This window comes from Tenrec ecaudatus, chromosome 8, assembly GCF_050624435.1.
Source record: "Tenrec ecaudatus isolate mTenEca1 chromosome 8, mTenEca1.hap1, whole genome shotgun sequence".
In the NCBI taxonomy this organism is placed as follows: domain Eukaryota; kingdom Metazoa; phylum Chordata; class Mammalia; order Afrosoricida; family Tenrecidae; genus Tenrec; species Tenrec ecaudatus.
The window spans coordinates 123,386,623-123,400,158 of NC_134537.1; the positions used below are offsets into that span (position 1 = coordinate 123,386,623).

General features: G+C 43.7%; 1 protein-coding gene across 4 annotated transcripts in view; it reads right to left on the reverse strand.

Moving 5' to 3' along the window:
* Window positions 1-5,621, reverse strand: part of SNX25 (sorting nexin 25) — a 151,442-nt gene extending 145,821 nt beyond the window's left edge. For all 4 annotated transcript variants that reach the window (XM_075556813.1, XM_075556812.1, XM_075556811.1 and 1 more), the window contains exon 1: window positions 4,915-5,621. In XM_075556813.1, the coding sequence (XP_075412928.1) occupies window positions 4,915-5,337 (423 nt within the window). In that variant the 5' untranslated portion in view covers window positions 5,338-5,621. The remainder of the gene's footprint in view (window positions 1-4,914) is intronic.
* Between the last annotated feature and the right edge of the window lie 7,915 nt (window positions 5,622-13,536).

Sequence of the window (13,536 nt, forward strand, 5' to 3'; positions counted from 1 at the left end):
CTGCCACTGGATCCACAAGATTTTCGACCCACTGCCCTGTGATCTTCCTGCATTTGGTGTCTGTGTTAGTCTAGGTACTTTAAAGAAGCAAATCCACAGAAACTCATGTATGAGACAGTTTTATATAAAGGTTAAGTGTACATCAAGAAAATATCACAACCCAGTGCTGCCCGAGCCCACAAGTCCAACATTATCCCATTAACCCATATGTCTGACACCAGTCCACAAAGTCCTCCTCCACCTCACAAAACAGTCGCAATGATGCTGACTGGAAGAGGAAAGCCGAGTCAGTGAATGTATAAGCATCTCAGCACTGGCAGGGGTCTCCACACGGCTGCTCCGGCACCCAGGGCTGCATCGGGGTAGGTCCATGTGGCTTCTCCTTGGAGATGTCTTGCAGGAAGTCAGCCTTGCAAACGAAGCAGGGAACTGCTAAAGCAGCTGCACCCTGGTCCGACCATCACAAAGCAAGAGACCTGAGAACTAAAAAGGTGAGGCTTTTCCTTTTACTTTACTCCTGTCCCACTATCATGTTTGACCTTCATGGAGTTCTTACTCTCAGCTACCTTGTGCTTGATCGAACCCCACAGGCGTTCTATGCCCTCGTTACCATTGATTTTAGATCTCTTGTCGTTCCCTTGTCCCTGGGTTTGTTGGTTCCCCTCTCTCTTTCCCCACCCACCTCCTTCTTTCCCCTGATTTGGGACATATTTTAAAGAAAGACCAGTCCCTAGATACGGCCATCATGCTTGGTAAGGCAGAAGGGTAGTGACAAAAAGAGGACCCTCAACAAGATGGATTGGCACAGTGGCTGCAACAATGGGCTCAAATATACCAATTGTGAAGATGCCACAGGACCGGGTGGTGTTTCATTCTGTTGTACATTGGGTCACTATGGATCAGAGCCAAACTGATGACACCTCACAACCACAACATGTGCCCAACACTGGCATTCATTAGCTCACTGTGCACAAAATTCTCTAACAAGACCAGAATACAAACTATATAGCAATTACTCAATAAACGCTACTCATTAGATTTATCAACTTCGTGAACTTTTTAAACTGACTAAGCTTTGAAGTCTTTTATTAATGTTTCCATCACGAGAGTGACCTTTAGTTTCCCATATACTACCTGTCTTTGTATACTTTTTTGTGTTCCCTCTTAAATACACACTAATGAATTCTTTACTTACTTTTTTTAACACTAGTACATAAATAAATCAAGAAGTAGATCATAAACTACAATGTAAATGGAAAGAGAAAAAGACATGGACGACCTGACAGAAAAACTGGCAGTAAAAAAAAAGCCATTCTCTCTTCCTATTGCCAAGATGTGAGCAATATTTTCCCCTTTTTTATTATAAAATTCATTTCTAAAAAAATCACTTTGAATTGCGGGCAAAGTAGTGATAAATGTTTCTAAATTACTGATTTACTCTTGCCCTTTTGCTCCTACTGTTGCCTGACTGGATGTTATGTGAGAGTCAAGCGACTTTGGCTAATAACTGCAGCTTATTACAACTTTGGACGAAGAACAGCCCATTATGACAGCCCACTCAACAAGAGGGACTAATAGCTGTTGACCTGCAGTGGGCAACAGGCTGGCCCCGGAGCAGCCTAGCTCCAGATGGGTCTGTGTCAAAGTCTGCGTTCATCTTCAACCCTCCTGACCTTATACAAAAGCTTCCATCCTACCTAAAAATTCCACTGCATGTGATTTCTACCTGACAGTAAAATTAATAGTGATTGCCACCCAAGTAAAACAAAGATCCGTGTGCACAGCAGATATGTAATAGACACTAAATTAATTCTAGGGGAAAGCACAAAGTTAGTGAAGACAAATGAACATCATTTTCCTCAGTATTAGCACCAAACATTTCTTGAGCTCCTACAAGGTGTAAGGGAAAAGAAAACGTAACAATCAACATCCAGCAACAACGCTACATTGAAATTATATCTGATAACCACCTGTGATGCATGCAGAAGAATGTGAACATTTCTAGATATAAAAACACCTCACGTGCCTTGCCTCCATCTGTCACTGGTGGTTTGCATGTTGTTATGGTTTCAGCAGAGCTTCTAGACTAAGATAGACGAGGAATATGGGCCTTGTTATCTACTTCTAAACATCAGACAGTGAAAACTCTATAGATTCTAAGAGTTTGATCTGTGATCGATTACGGGGGTTGCATGGGACCAGGAAGCATTCAGTCATGAGTCGGTGGCGGACTTGACAGCAGCTAACAACAACAGGCATAAAACACCTTTGCCTTTCAGTTTAGGCTTCTCTAGTCGCCTATTTTAACTACACATGCATTTTATTCCTCTGAAAAAGGAAAAGGGAGGGAGAGAAGGAAGGAAGGAAGGAAGGAAGGAAGGAAGGAAGGAAGGAAGGAAGGAAGGAAGGAAGGAAGGAAAAAAGGGTAAATCTAATTGCCTGGCAGGCACCAGAAGTCAAAATGTACAGGAGTTGGCATATAGGAGGCTGCTCTTCACAGTGAATCCCATGTCTGTAGTACTCACTGCTATACTAAGCAGCTCCATTTGTTTCAAACTAAACAGCCTCCCCCTCTACATATGTTAGATGACCAGCTCCTACTCCCACAGATATTTTATACTACACCACATGTTTTCATTGCCCACTTTTCCATTCATAAGATCCATATGAAAAAGCACAGGAAAAATCTGAAACACCGATTACTGCAACTACAGCAATAGCACTAGTAGTGAGTACAGCTAGTAGTCAGTAAATAGTCCTCGGACTTAAAGCACAGAACTTTAAGTACATAATCTGAAATATTATCTATTGTGCTTTTTAAAGTTTTTTATTAAAAGCTATTTTAAGAATCCAAGTTCCAAAAGCATGACCAATGATTTTTCTTGAGATTCTTCTTGACTTCTATTACCTGGAAGGTTGAGGTTATGTGCACCAAAGATAAAACATATTACTTCATTTTCTTTGTTTGTCGCCTTTAAGGTACAATTTCTTTAATTCCTCTACCAAAGCATCTTACCAAATGATTAATCCAAAGTTTTACTACGCTGAGGTACACGTGAGCTAGAGACGTGGTGGGAAAGTATCTTGGGGGAAACAGAGTGGTTGCTCCCGTCTTCCCAGCCCCACCCTGCTAGGGATCTGACCCTGGCAGAAATAACCTTCCTCCCCTCACATACTACTATCTGCTGTGGAGTTGATTCCAACCCCATGTGTGTCAGAGTCCACCGTGCTCCTCAGTTGTCCACGGCTGACTTGACAGAGATCACCAGATCTCTCTGGGCAGCTAAGTAAATACCCCAGCCAGAAGCTCCCTCCCCTTTCTCCTCTACTTACTGCTACTGTTGTTAGTCGAGTCAGACTCATGGGGGCCTTATGGACAATGTGAGGCGATGCATGGCCCACCCTGTGCCTGCCTTATGATCACTGGGTGTCTGACTGTGTCCATCTACTCGTCACACTGAATCATTTAACCTTGCTTTTTATGTTCACAGGCATGTATGATAGTCTTCATTGATGTATTGTCTGGTCACCCACAAGAATGCAATCTTGTTGATTTAACCACAGCTTCTAAAACAGGTATACACTGTCCAATAAATATAAACTACACGAATAGCTTCATTAATAATGCTCTCCAGAATGGGAGCTTCTGGATCTAAAGATAGGAGCTTCTGTGAGAAACACACCTGCTTGCTCACCAACGCTGGCTAACTTAGGTATAAATATTCCCTATTTATTTACATAATGATTTTCTTATCAATTTGATGAGTGAGGAAGTCTTCCCTGCAGCCCTTCAGCCATTATTTCAGAGCTAGTCTCTCAACTAATAGACTCAAGAAAGGATCATTTGGGAGGAGAGTGTGTTGCTTTGAAAAAGGAGTTAGCAGGCCATAACAGAGGCCCATTCAAAGCCCATGTCTATAGTCACACTCACAAATATTCTGATGAAATTCTGCTACTGTTATTTCCCTTACCCTACACTGCTTTAGCAATTTCGGTTTAATGATAGCATTGCTCAGTCAAGCAAGGAGTATCAAACTTTTACAGGATTAAAAGAAGGTCCCTGAGATAGAAAAAGAAGTGATTTGGCATGATATAAAAGTAAGCAATTTAGATTCTGCTCTACCCATAACCTTAATGTACCGTATCTCCGGGAGGATAGCTTTACTTTGGTTGCAAACTAGTGATGTCTTGCATGCTTTTTCTAAGCCATAGAAACCAATCAGAATTAAATTAGCTACTATTAACATGAAGGAAGAAAGCTAAAGCGGGGCTTGAGGGTGAGGTGCAGGGTGGGCTTGCCTTGGTCAAGTTGGCTGGACCCCACATTTCCTCACCTGCGAATGGAAGTAAAAGTTCCCCCTCTCGGAGAATAGCGAGAAGAACCAAATAGAAGCATCGAGTGCAGAGCAACCTTGAGGGCTTGCAATACCCCAGGGCTGTAACTCAGGGTGGTGGTTGGGCAGATAGTTACACCGTCTTTACAGCGACACGTTGCTAAATGAAAGGTCCGTGATTCGAACCCCACCGTCACCCGTGGAAAGCGGTGCCAGGATGCTTTGGGGCCAGATTCAGTCTGGGGAACCTCACGGGGCAGGTCTCCTCTGTCCTATGGGGTCGCTGTGCGCGGGGATCCCCTCGACGGCAAGGGGTTCCTTAGCTTTCTTTAACGGCGTGCGTCCCTGTAAGCCCACGAGGCCGGAGCCGTGCCCTCTGGGGCATCAGGAAACGCTCCCAGCCACGCGTCGGCCGACCCAGGCCGGTCGTTGGCCGCGGGGTTCTGGCCTCGAGCAGAGCCGCGGGCCCGAGGGCGGACTGGCCGCGGCCAGAGGGGGCTCGGCAGCCGCCGCTCGCACCGGAAGCGGGGCGGGAGGCCGAGGCCGCGGGCGCGCGGGTGACCCGAAGACCGGTACTCACCTCCGGAGAGCGAGCGGCGACCGCGGCCGGCCGGCTCCGAGCCGAGGTGAAGTCGGGCGGCGGGGCTCGGCGGCTCCGGCAGAAGAGGGCGAGCACGGTCCCCAGCACGAAGGCGGCCGCCGCGCAGCCCAGGTACACGAGGAGCCTGAGCAGGACGGTGCCCGGCCCCCAAGCTGCGGCCGCCTGCCAGCAGTCGGTGCCCAGGCTGGAAAGGGACAGGGCGGCGAGGGCGGCCGTGGCTGCGGGCAGCAGGCAGCTCCAGCAGCCCGGGCCCCCGGGCGGCGCCGCCGCCGCCACCTCCGCGTCCTCGCGGGGCTCCTGCCGCCGCTCACCCGGGGCGTCCGGGGCAGGGCGGCCGCTGGCGCCTGCGGCCGGCGCGGAGCTGAGGCCGGCGCCGCTGCTGTCGGTGGCATCGGGGTGCATGCTGCTTCCGGTGCCGCTAAGGACAGGCACATCTCCCGCCCTGCGGTCCCCCGGCGCTGCCCTGGACGGTGGCCTCTGCGCGGCGCCTCCTGCCCTCTCCGCTCCCGCCGCCGCCGCCGCCGCTCCGGAGGCCAACGGAGTCCGCGCTCATCCCTCACCCGGGGCCCTCGGAGGGAACGGCTCCAACAGACGTCGCCGGGCCGCCCTCCGCGCCGCCAAACCGCCGCCGGGCCCGCCGCTAGCCTGCTGGCTCGGCCAGGTAGCCGGACCGTGTGGTGGCTAAGCCGGCGGGGCGGGGGCGGGGCGGGGCGGGGCGGGGCGGGGCGGAGTGCGCACCCGGAGGGGGCGGAGAGCGGCCGGGGCCCGCGTGAGTGACAGCTGGGAGGGGCCGGCCCCGCCCGCCCCCGGGAGGCTGGACCCTGCCCCTTCCTGCGCTGGGCACCGCGGCCCGCTGGGCACCGTGTGCGGACGGGGTTTTGCTTTTGCCGCAGGTGTCCAGCTTGGGTAGTGCTCGCGCTCAGGGGGCCCTTAGGTCTCTCGCTCTGCTCATCACTGGCAAGGGCCGTGGCGTTGTTTTCAACCCCCAAGATTTCTGCTTTATTGCCCCTGCTATTTAAATAGGCAACATGCCCTTCCCCCTTCCCTCCCCACCTCAAAAGAAATAGATCTCTTTCTTCAGCACCATAGAGATCCTATATAGAACCGGGTAGAACTACCCCTGCTGTGGGTTTCAAAGGCTCTAGTAACTCACCTTTCTCCCTCGGTGCGCATGGTTTCGAACGGCTGGCCTTGCAGCCCAGCTATTCCCCCACTACACCGCCAGGGCGCCTTCCTCCCCACCTACATGTCTTAAATAAATGCCGAGGTGTTAATGCCCTGCAATTCCTAATTATGGGAAAGGCACCAAGAAGTACGTCTGGTACCGGGGGCTGTGCACAGCTGCCAAAATCACTTTGGCTCCGCTTCGCTGTATTTTTGTTGCCAGCCATTCAGTACTAACACTTGTACCCACGCAAAGAATACAGTCCAAATAATTTTTGGAGTACACATTTTCCTCTTCTATCGTGGCCACAGCCATTAATATAGGATAATGTTTACTGAGATGATAGATGCCAGCATGCTACATATATATTAACAATTACTGCTAATAATAGGCACAGGGAATAAAAGAATCGCCACGAGATTAATGATTATTTTTAAAGTAAAATGATAACATAAATTAATATTGAGGAGAAAAGAGAGCCAGAAAAATGAAAGAAGCAGTGAGAAATAACGACTATACTTAAGGATTTCAGAAACATTTTAAAGAGGTTAGAATTCACTCCATGAAGCCATAATGAGGAATTTCGGAGTTTTAGAAGTGCTTTTGATTTTCACTAAATTGAGTTCTACCTTACTTCTATGGGAACATATTTTAAAAATAGATGAAAATATATTTTCAAATACTAAGACTATATTATGTTTATAAAGAATAATTTCATCTGTGAATAATTTTAATAACAGGTCATTTCAACAAAAGAAGACATACAACATTCATGCCAAATAACCTTTTAAGACAAAGTAAGAGTATTATCAAAGTATTATCTATTAAAAAGGAAAAATATTGCTATTCATTGGCATACACAGCCCACCTACTGTTTTCAACCATGTCTTCACTTAAAAATGTTTTTAGTTCTAACTTTAAGAAAAATTAGTTCTTGTGATAGGACCCTACTTGGTACTCCCTCTCTTGAAATCACTGAGGATATGGGTGCTATCACAAAGTGTGGTGAAGAAACTAGATGGTACCTGGCTATCATAAAGAATATAGAATAAGTCTGAGGTCGTAAAGGCTTATCTCCAAATAAGCAGCCATCCAAGTAAGGTATCAACTAAGTCCACATGGAAGAAGCACACCAGCCGGTGTGCTCCAATGACTGTAAATAGTAAAATGCAAATCTGAAGGAGCAAATGCTATCATAGCTCCAATTATGAACATCTGTTTTACCGAAGGCTGCAGATGACAGTGGAATCCCAGAATCCATATGCGGGGTCCCCACATGTATTAAGGCTCCCCTAAGTCTCCTCTGACCATCATCGTTCAGGAATGTGAATCGCCCTTGTTATCAGACAGCACTGTTAAGCCAATTATGGCAGATACAGTCAGGTTAACATGTACTATGGTTTTAGCTCCCTTCTGACTGCCTCGTTTAAAGTTGTTTCAGTGCTCAGTGTTTTCTGCTTTCTTTTAGGTTGAGGTCTTTCTCTGTTTTGCTTGGTCATTATTGTTTTTTATCTTGTTGTTCACTTCCTGTTTCTGTTGGGTATACTTTTCTGTATTTGAAGTTCAGGACAGATCTAAAGAGACAGTAGCTAGATTAATAATTACCGGTACCTGGGGGCATGGCAATGGAGGTAGGGGGGACATGGGGAGCTCACAACAATAAGTACAGGAAGAAAATATTCTGAAATTGATTGTGGTGATGATCACACCAGTCTTCTTAGGATTGAACATTTGCATGTCATGTGCTAAAAGCTTATGTACATTTGACCGTTTAAATCCATAGCTCGCAAAATCGTAGTTAATTTCCTCTAGATTCCTTATCCTTCAAACCTAAATAGCGGTTTGAGTGGCTTTAAACATCCTTTTAATGGAGGAAAAGTAAAACTGAAATGGATTTGAAGTCTTTAGTGGCAAACAAGTCCATCTCAAACAAACAAACAAACACTTCCAGTTCAAAGGATCCATGTTGTATATCTCGGTGGGAGTATTCTTTCTTTTGGAACTAAAACCTCCTGACCTGGAGCAGAGGGTCACAAACATGGGGGAAATCTGCCACTCCCTTGGCGTGGAAGTATGAGCCATCTTGGCAGGAAATAAGAGATGTAAACCATGGGAAGAAGAGCGTGTTGGCGATTTCCCTCTGAAGTGACAGATGCTGAAATGAGAGGCACCACATTCTGTGACCCGAAGACAATGGGACAGAGAAAAAGAGCAGACGGAGACCAGAGACCAAGGCAAGGAGCCCACGAGGAGCAGTAGGAAGACTAGGGGACTGTGTGGCAGGCCAAATGGTCGACAAAGGCAGAGGCCAAGGGACCACTTAGCTGAGAGGCTGAGGGCCAGTGAAAGACTTGGTTGCTGGCTGAGGAGAGAGATGTTGCTCTGGACCAGTGACTGTATCCTGTTTACTGATTCTGGCTTGTGGTAATCTATTAACTTCCCTAATAAACCCCCCATAATTGGGTGGGGTGGGGGAGTAATTAATGGAGCTCTTACCCTGTACAAAGACAGTTCTTAGCAATAGGTACGCATTTCTTCATTTAATATCCACAACAACTCTGGTAGACACCATTATCTTCATTCTATGCATGAGGAAAGCAAGGTACACAAAGTAAAATCGTATGCTCAACATTACAAAACAAATAAACATCAGAACTAGGATTTGGCTCTGACCTCATGTGGCCTGGCTTCAAAGCTTTTGCTATGCCATGTGGTGCTTCCTGAAAGCCTGGTGACTCAGTCCTCCTGTCCTACAGAGGGCGGCAGGGGAACTACAAGGTTTAAATTCATGCCTACAAACATTGTTCCATTTTGTTACTTCGTGAGAACAACTAGCACCATAGCCCACACCTCACAAATACGAAATGATTTTAACTTGAACTAATAAAGAGATCTATTCAGAGCCCAGATCTGTAACTCTTAAGACCATGATCTTTCCATCACATTCATAGATTGTTCCCCAACATACTAAATATCAGGAAAAATGAAGACCTGCGGATAGAAAACTACCTCAAAGGATCGTGTGTTTACTTAACAAACGGCAATTGGGCCTCTACCCTTCGCGAGATCTGAGGGAGACTGAGAGGTAAAGTAAGGGCACAGGCAAAGACTGGACCTGGGAGGTGCTGAAGGATGAGCCTCGAAGGCAGCTTTTAAATGAAAACCTTCACGTTTATCCCGGTAGTCTGTGTTGAGGCCTGCCAGACGTAAGGGTAAAGAGCAAATTAAGTTGTGATGCCTCATTACATTCCTTTATCAAGGATCCCTGGATAGTACCAACATTTAACATTCTCCCTTGGCTGCTAGGAGGTTCAAGTTCATCCAGAGGTGCCTACAAAGAATGAACGTGGCAATCTACTTCTAAAGCGTCAGCTGTTGGATGACCCTATGGAAAGCAATTCTCTTCCGACAAACCCAGGGCCATTGTGAGCTGGAATCTGAACTGGAAAACAACTGGTACTGTTTTACCAGCGCATTCTGACATGCTTTAACTGAATGTCCCACCGTGCTGTCTGAATTATTCTCTTAAGTAAAGGAGGAATAAACTTTGCCTTAGCTCACTGGGATAAGGATAAAATTACGATACGGTAAGTGTAGGATAAAAACTGGCAGGTTTAAAATGCTAGGCAGTGTAACTTGTTAGAGACAACGTCTAGTCTGTCAGAATGTGGGCTGTCTTCCTTTTAACTGTAGTCCATTTGAACTTTGCTAGCATAGTGCTTCTGTGTTAGGCTGCTAACTGCAAGACTGGCAGTTCAAAACCAACAACCGCTCCTTGGGAGAACAACAAGGCTTTCTACTCCCATAAACCATTAGGGTTTGGGAAACCCACAGCAGTTCTATCCTATCCTAGAGGGGCACCATGAGTCAGCACCAACTCGACAGCAGTGAGTGTTGGTTGTTTTTTGGGTAGTATATTTTTCCTTTATCTTCCTGACCCACTTTGGAGATAGCCACAAGTCAAACAGGAAAAACCACAGCATTCTCTCTTGACCACTTTGGGAAAAATGTGAAGAGAGACAGTAACATGAGTTAAAAGATCCAGATGCAGCTCTTTCTTTTACTGCTTCACAATAAGTTACCCCTCTGTTTCTTTTAAACTTTGCAGGAGAATGTGATTTATGAACATTAGAGATAGGTATAAGTATGGCCAAACTTTGAAAAAGACAAGCCAAAAAAATCATGCTTAAAAGCAAAATAATAGACTACAAAAACTTGAAACATAGGGTCTTATTTCTGAGAGAAAAATGAATCGCTGAACAAAGTTTTAGAATATGTATGTATAAATATATAAATTATACTAGAGGGCCTATATTAGTGAGAAGCAAAATTTATGTTAGAAAACTTTCAGATAGGAATGTGTTTATTATTCATAAAAGACCAAAAAAAAAGAATTACAAATAAATGTACATTAAATTGTATTGGTGAGGGGAGGGGATAAAGGGAAGAGGGTTCAAGGAGTTCAAGAAGAAAGAGTATGTTTTGAAACTGATTGTGGTAGCAGTTGTACAATACTGAACTATGGAATAATATAATATGTGTTAACCCCCAATAAAACAGTTTGGAGAGGAATAAATTAGTATCAAGATAAAGAATCAACCAGGGTCGATCACAAATAGAAAGGATAATTTTCAATGTAAGTTTTGACCTGAAATTCAAGGAACTGTGTCAGCTGTATATTATTATTTAACAAACCAATCCCAAATACTGATCATTTTACTTGCACATGACTTTGTGGGTCAGCAATGTAAGTAGGCTCAGCCAAGCTGTTTCCCTATTTTTGCCTGGGCTTACTCTTGAAGCTTCAGCCAGCTATCTGGTTGATAGGCTGGGCTGCTTGGTCTGTGGGGGTCTCAGCTCAGACGGTGTATTTCTTTTCCTTGCATTCTTAATCTTCAAGAGGGTGGTGTGGGCTTCTTCACACGGCGATCTTAGAGAAGTAATGTGCAAGTTCTTTTTAAGCATTGACTGGTATCAGGTGTGCTAATGTCCCACTGGTCAAAGCAAACCACATGACTGATTAGATCAGTAGCAGGCGTGGTTCTGGGAGCACCAGAGGGATTATGAAAAAGAGGTGACAAAAGAGGCAGAAAAAGTTAGGTTGATAGGGCAAGGCTTTGTTAAGGAATGTACACCCAGATATCAACACCAAGATTCTCCGCACAGACCACCGGATAGAGGTTGGCACAGAATAGAGAAGGTGGATGTTTATATACCCACTGCTTATGTACAAGAATATATACAGGGAAAAATATGTCAATAGAGTTCGTTTGTACCAGTCCATTTGATGTTAGCATGAAGTCAGGGGATTTGGTGGTTTTGTTTTTTTTCCTGTCTCAGGTCACTGCTGAATAAGGATTTCTGGTTCTCACTTTGAGACCTTTGTGGGCAGGATCATCTTGTATTATGCATGGCTCTCACTGGCCTAACCTGAAGGACATATATGGGAACTGACTATACAACGGTGTAAAAATAGTAGGCATGATTCATTGGCCGTTCACTTAAAGCAATTATACAATTTACTTTAACAGAATGCATTGTACCTACTCCTCACTTAGCAACTGTCTCATTATCTGACATTTTGCTTTAAAAATTTTTTTTGACATGTTGCTTTTATAGCAATAGCTAAAAAGCTACTGTCCAATTATTTTTTACATCAATGAGTAATGGTAGCTGTGATGGTTATGTGTCTACTTGGCTGGGTTATGATTCTCAGTGGTTGAGCAGTTTTGTAATGATGTAGTTTGAGAGTTATATGATAATGTAGTCCTACTCTATTTTGTGATCTGACACATCAGATCATCCTCCACTTTCATATAATGCCAAGTGTCACATAACAACTGCATCTTTACCGTGTCAATAAGTGAAGAATGGGTGTAATCAGTTTGGGGTGAGTCATAAAAATCAGTAGCATCTACTGACTTCTCACAGCAAATATACTAAAGTCCACACTTGTTCCTAGAATTGATCTTTCTTCATATCTGTTTCCATATACCTATGAGATAGAACAAAGAGCCTGGGTAAGGATACGGGCTGGGGAAGTTGGACACAACTATTTATTTATGTTTGCCAATTGGGAGTGTTGTAATATATATAAGGGGGTATAAAAAAGTTAATAAAAATAGAATTAAAGATAATGGAATTTTCCATGAACTTTTAAAGTCCCCTTATATACTATTTAACTTTATTTTACTCTAATAATTTCAAATTATGGGCCATAAATAAAGAAGAAATTTCTAAAGCTGACCTAGACTTTTCCATCCAGTATTATCAGACACCAAATTATAAAGAATTAAAATAGATTGTGATAACTTACCAAATTTCTCCATAATGCATATAGCTGATAAACTCTTTTAATTTATCTATATGCTGTTAAGGAACCCTGTTAGCATTTGGGTTGATAGATTATAAATTATTATTATTTTCATGACCCTGGATGCTAACCCAAAGCCAGCAGTTTGAATCCACCTACCACTCAGGGGAGAAAGATGGGGTTTTCTACTCCCATAAAGAATTACACTCTCAGAAACTCACAGGGGGCAGTTCTATAGGGCGACGATGAGTTGACACCAGCTCCATGGCAGTGAGTTTGGCTTTGGTTCATATGCTGTTTATATCTGTCAAGACCAGAGTAAAATACAAAATAGGCAGGGTACAATTATTGATGGAATGTTCTTGGACAGAGTAAGAGAGGATTTAAATATTTTAAGATTTACACTATATATTTTAATGTATAAAGCTCTTATAAACTACCTAAAATATGACATTGTCTCTGCTTTGTCATTTACTTGCTATTGGATGGAGGGAAAGCTTTTAGGAAATAAAAATTAATATTTTAGAGTTAACCAGAGCTCAAAACAGGGCTTGGTACAGGGTAGGCCCTTAATAAACACTTATGAATGAATAAATTGCCCATTTTTATGATAATATATTGAGGATAATTTGAGAGACAAGAGAAACTACTAAAAATGTCACATTTGAGAACTTTTTGATAATTTTTTTTTAATTGATCAATTTATTGGGAGCTCTTACAGATGTCATAACATTACATAATTCAAATAGATTAAACATAATTGTACAATTGTTACTACAATCAGTTTCAAAACATCTTTTTCTTCTTAAACTCTTTAATATCAGTTCCCTTTATCCTCTCCCTCCCCCTTTTCGCAACAAATCAATGAGGAGGGGTATTACAATTCTGTTTTGCAAATGGGGAAATTAAAGCTTAAAGAATGTAAATGACTTGTCTCAAATAACACAGCTAGGTGATGGTAGGACCCAAGACTATAATTACTATCCATAAATTATAGGATTCTTTTTTCTACTACAATAGGAAAAGTGGTAAAATGTTGAAAAACAAAGTAAACTACTCTGTACATTATACTAATTACTATACAATTATTAATTGTCTCACAATGAGTTAATTTTTACAATGC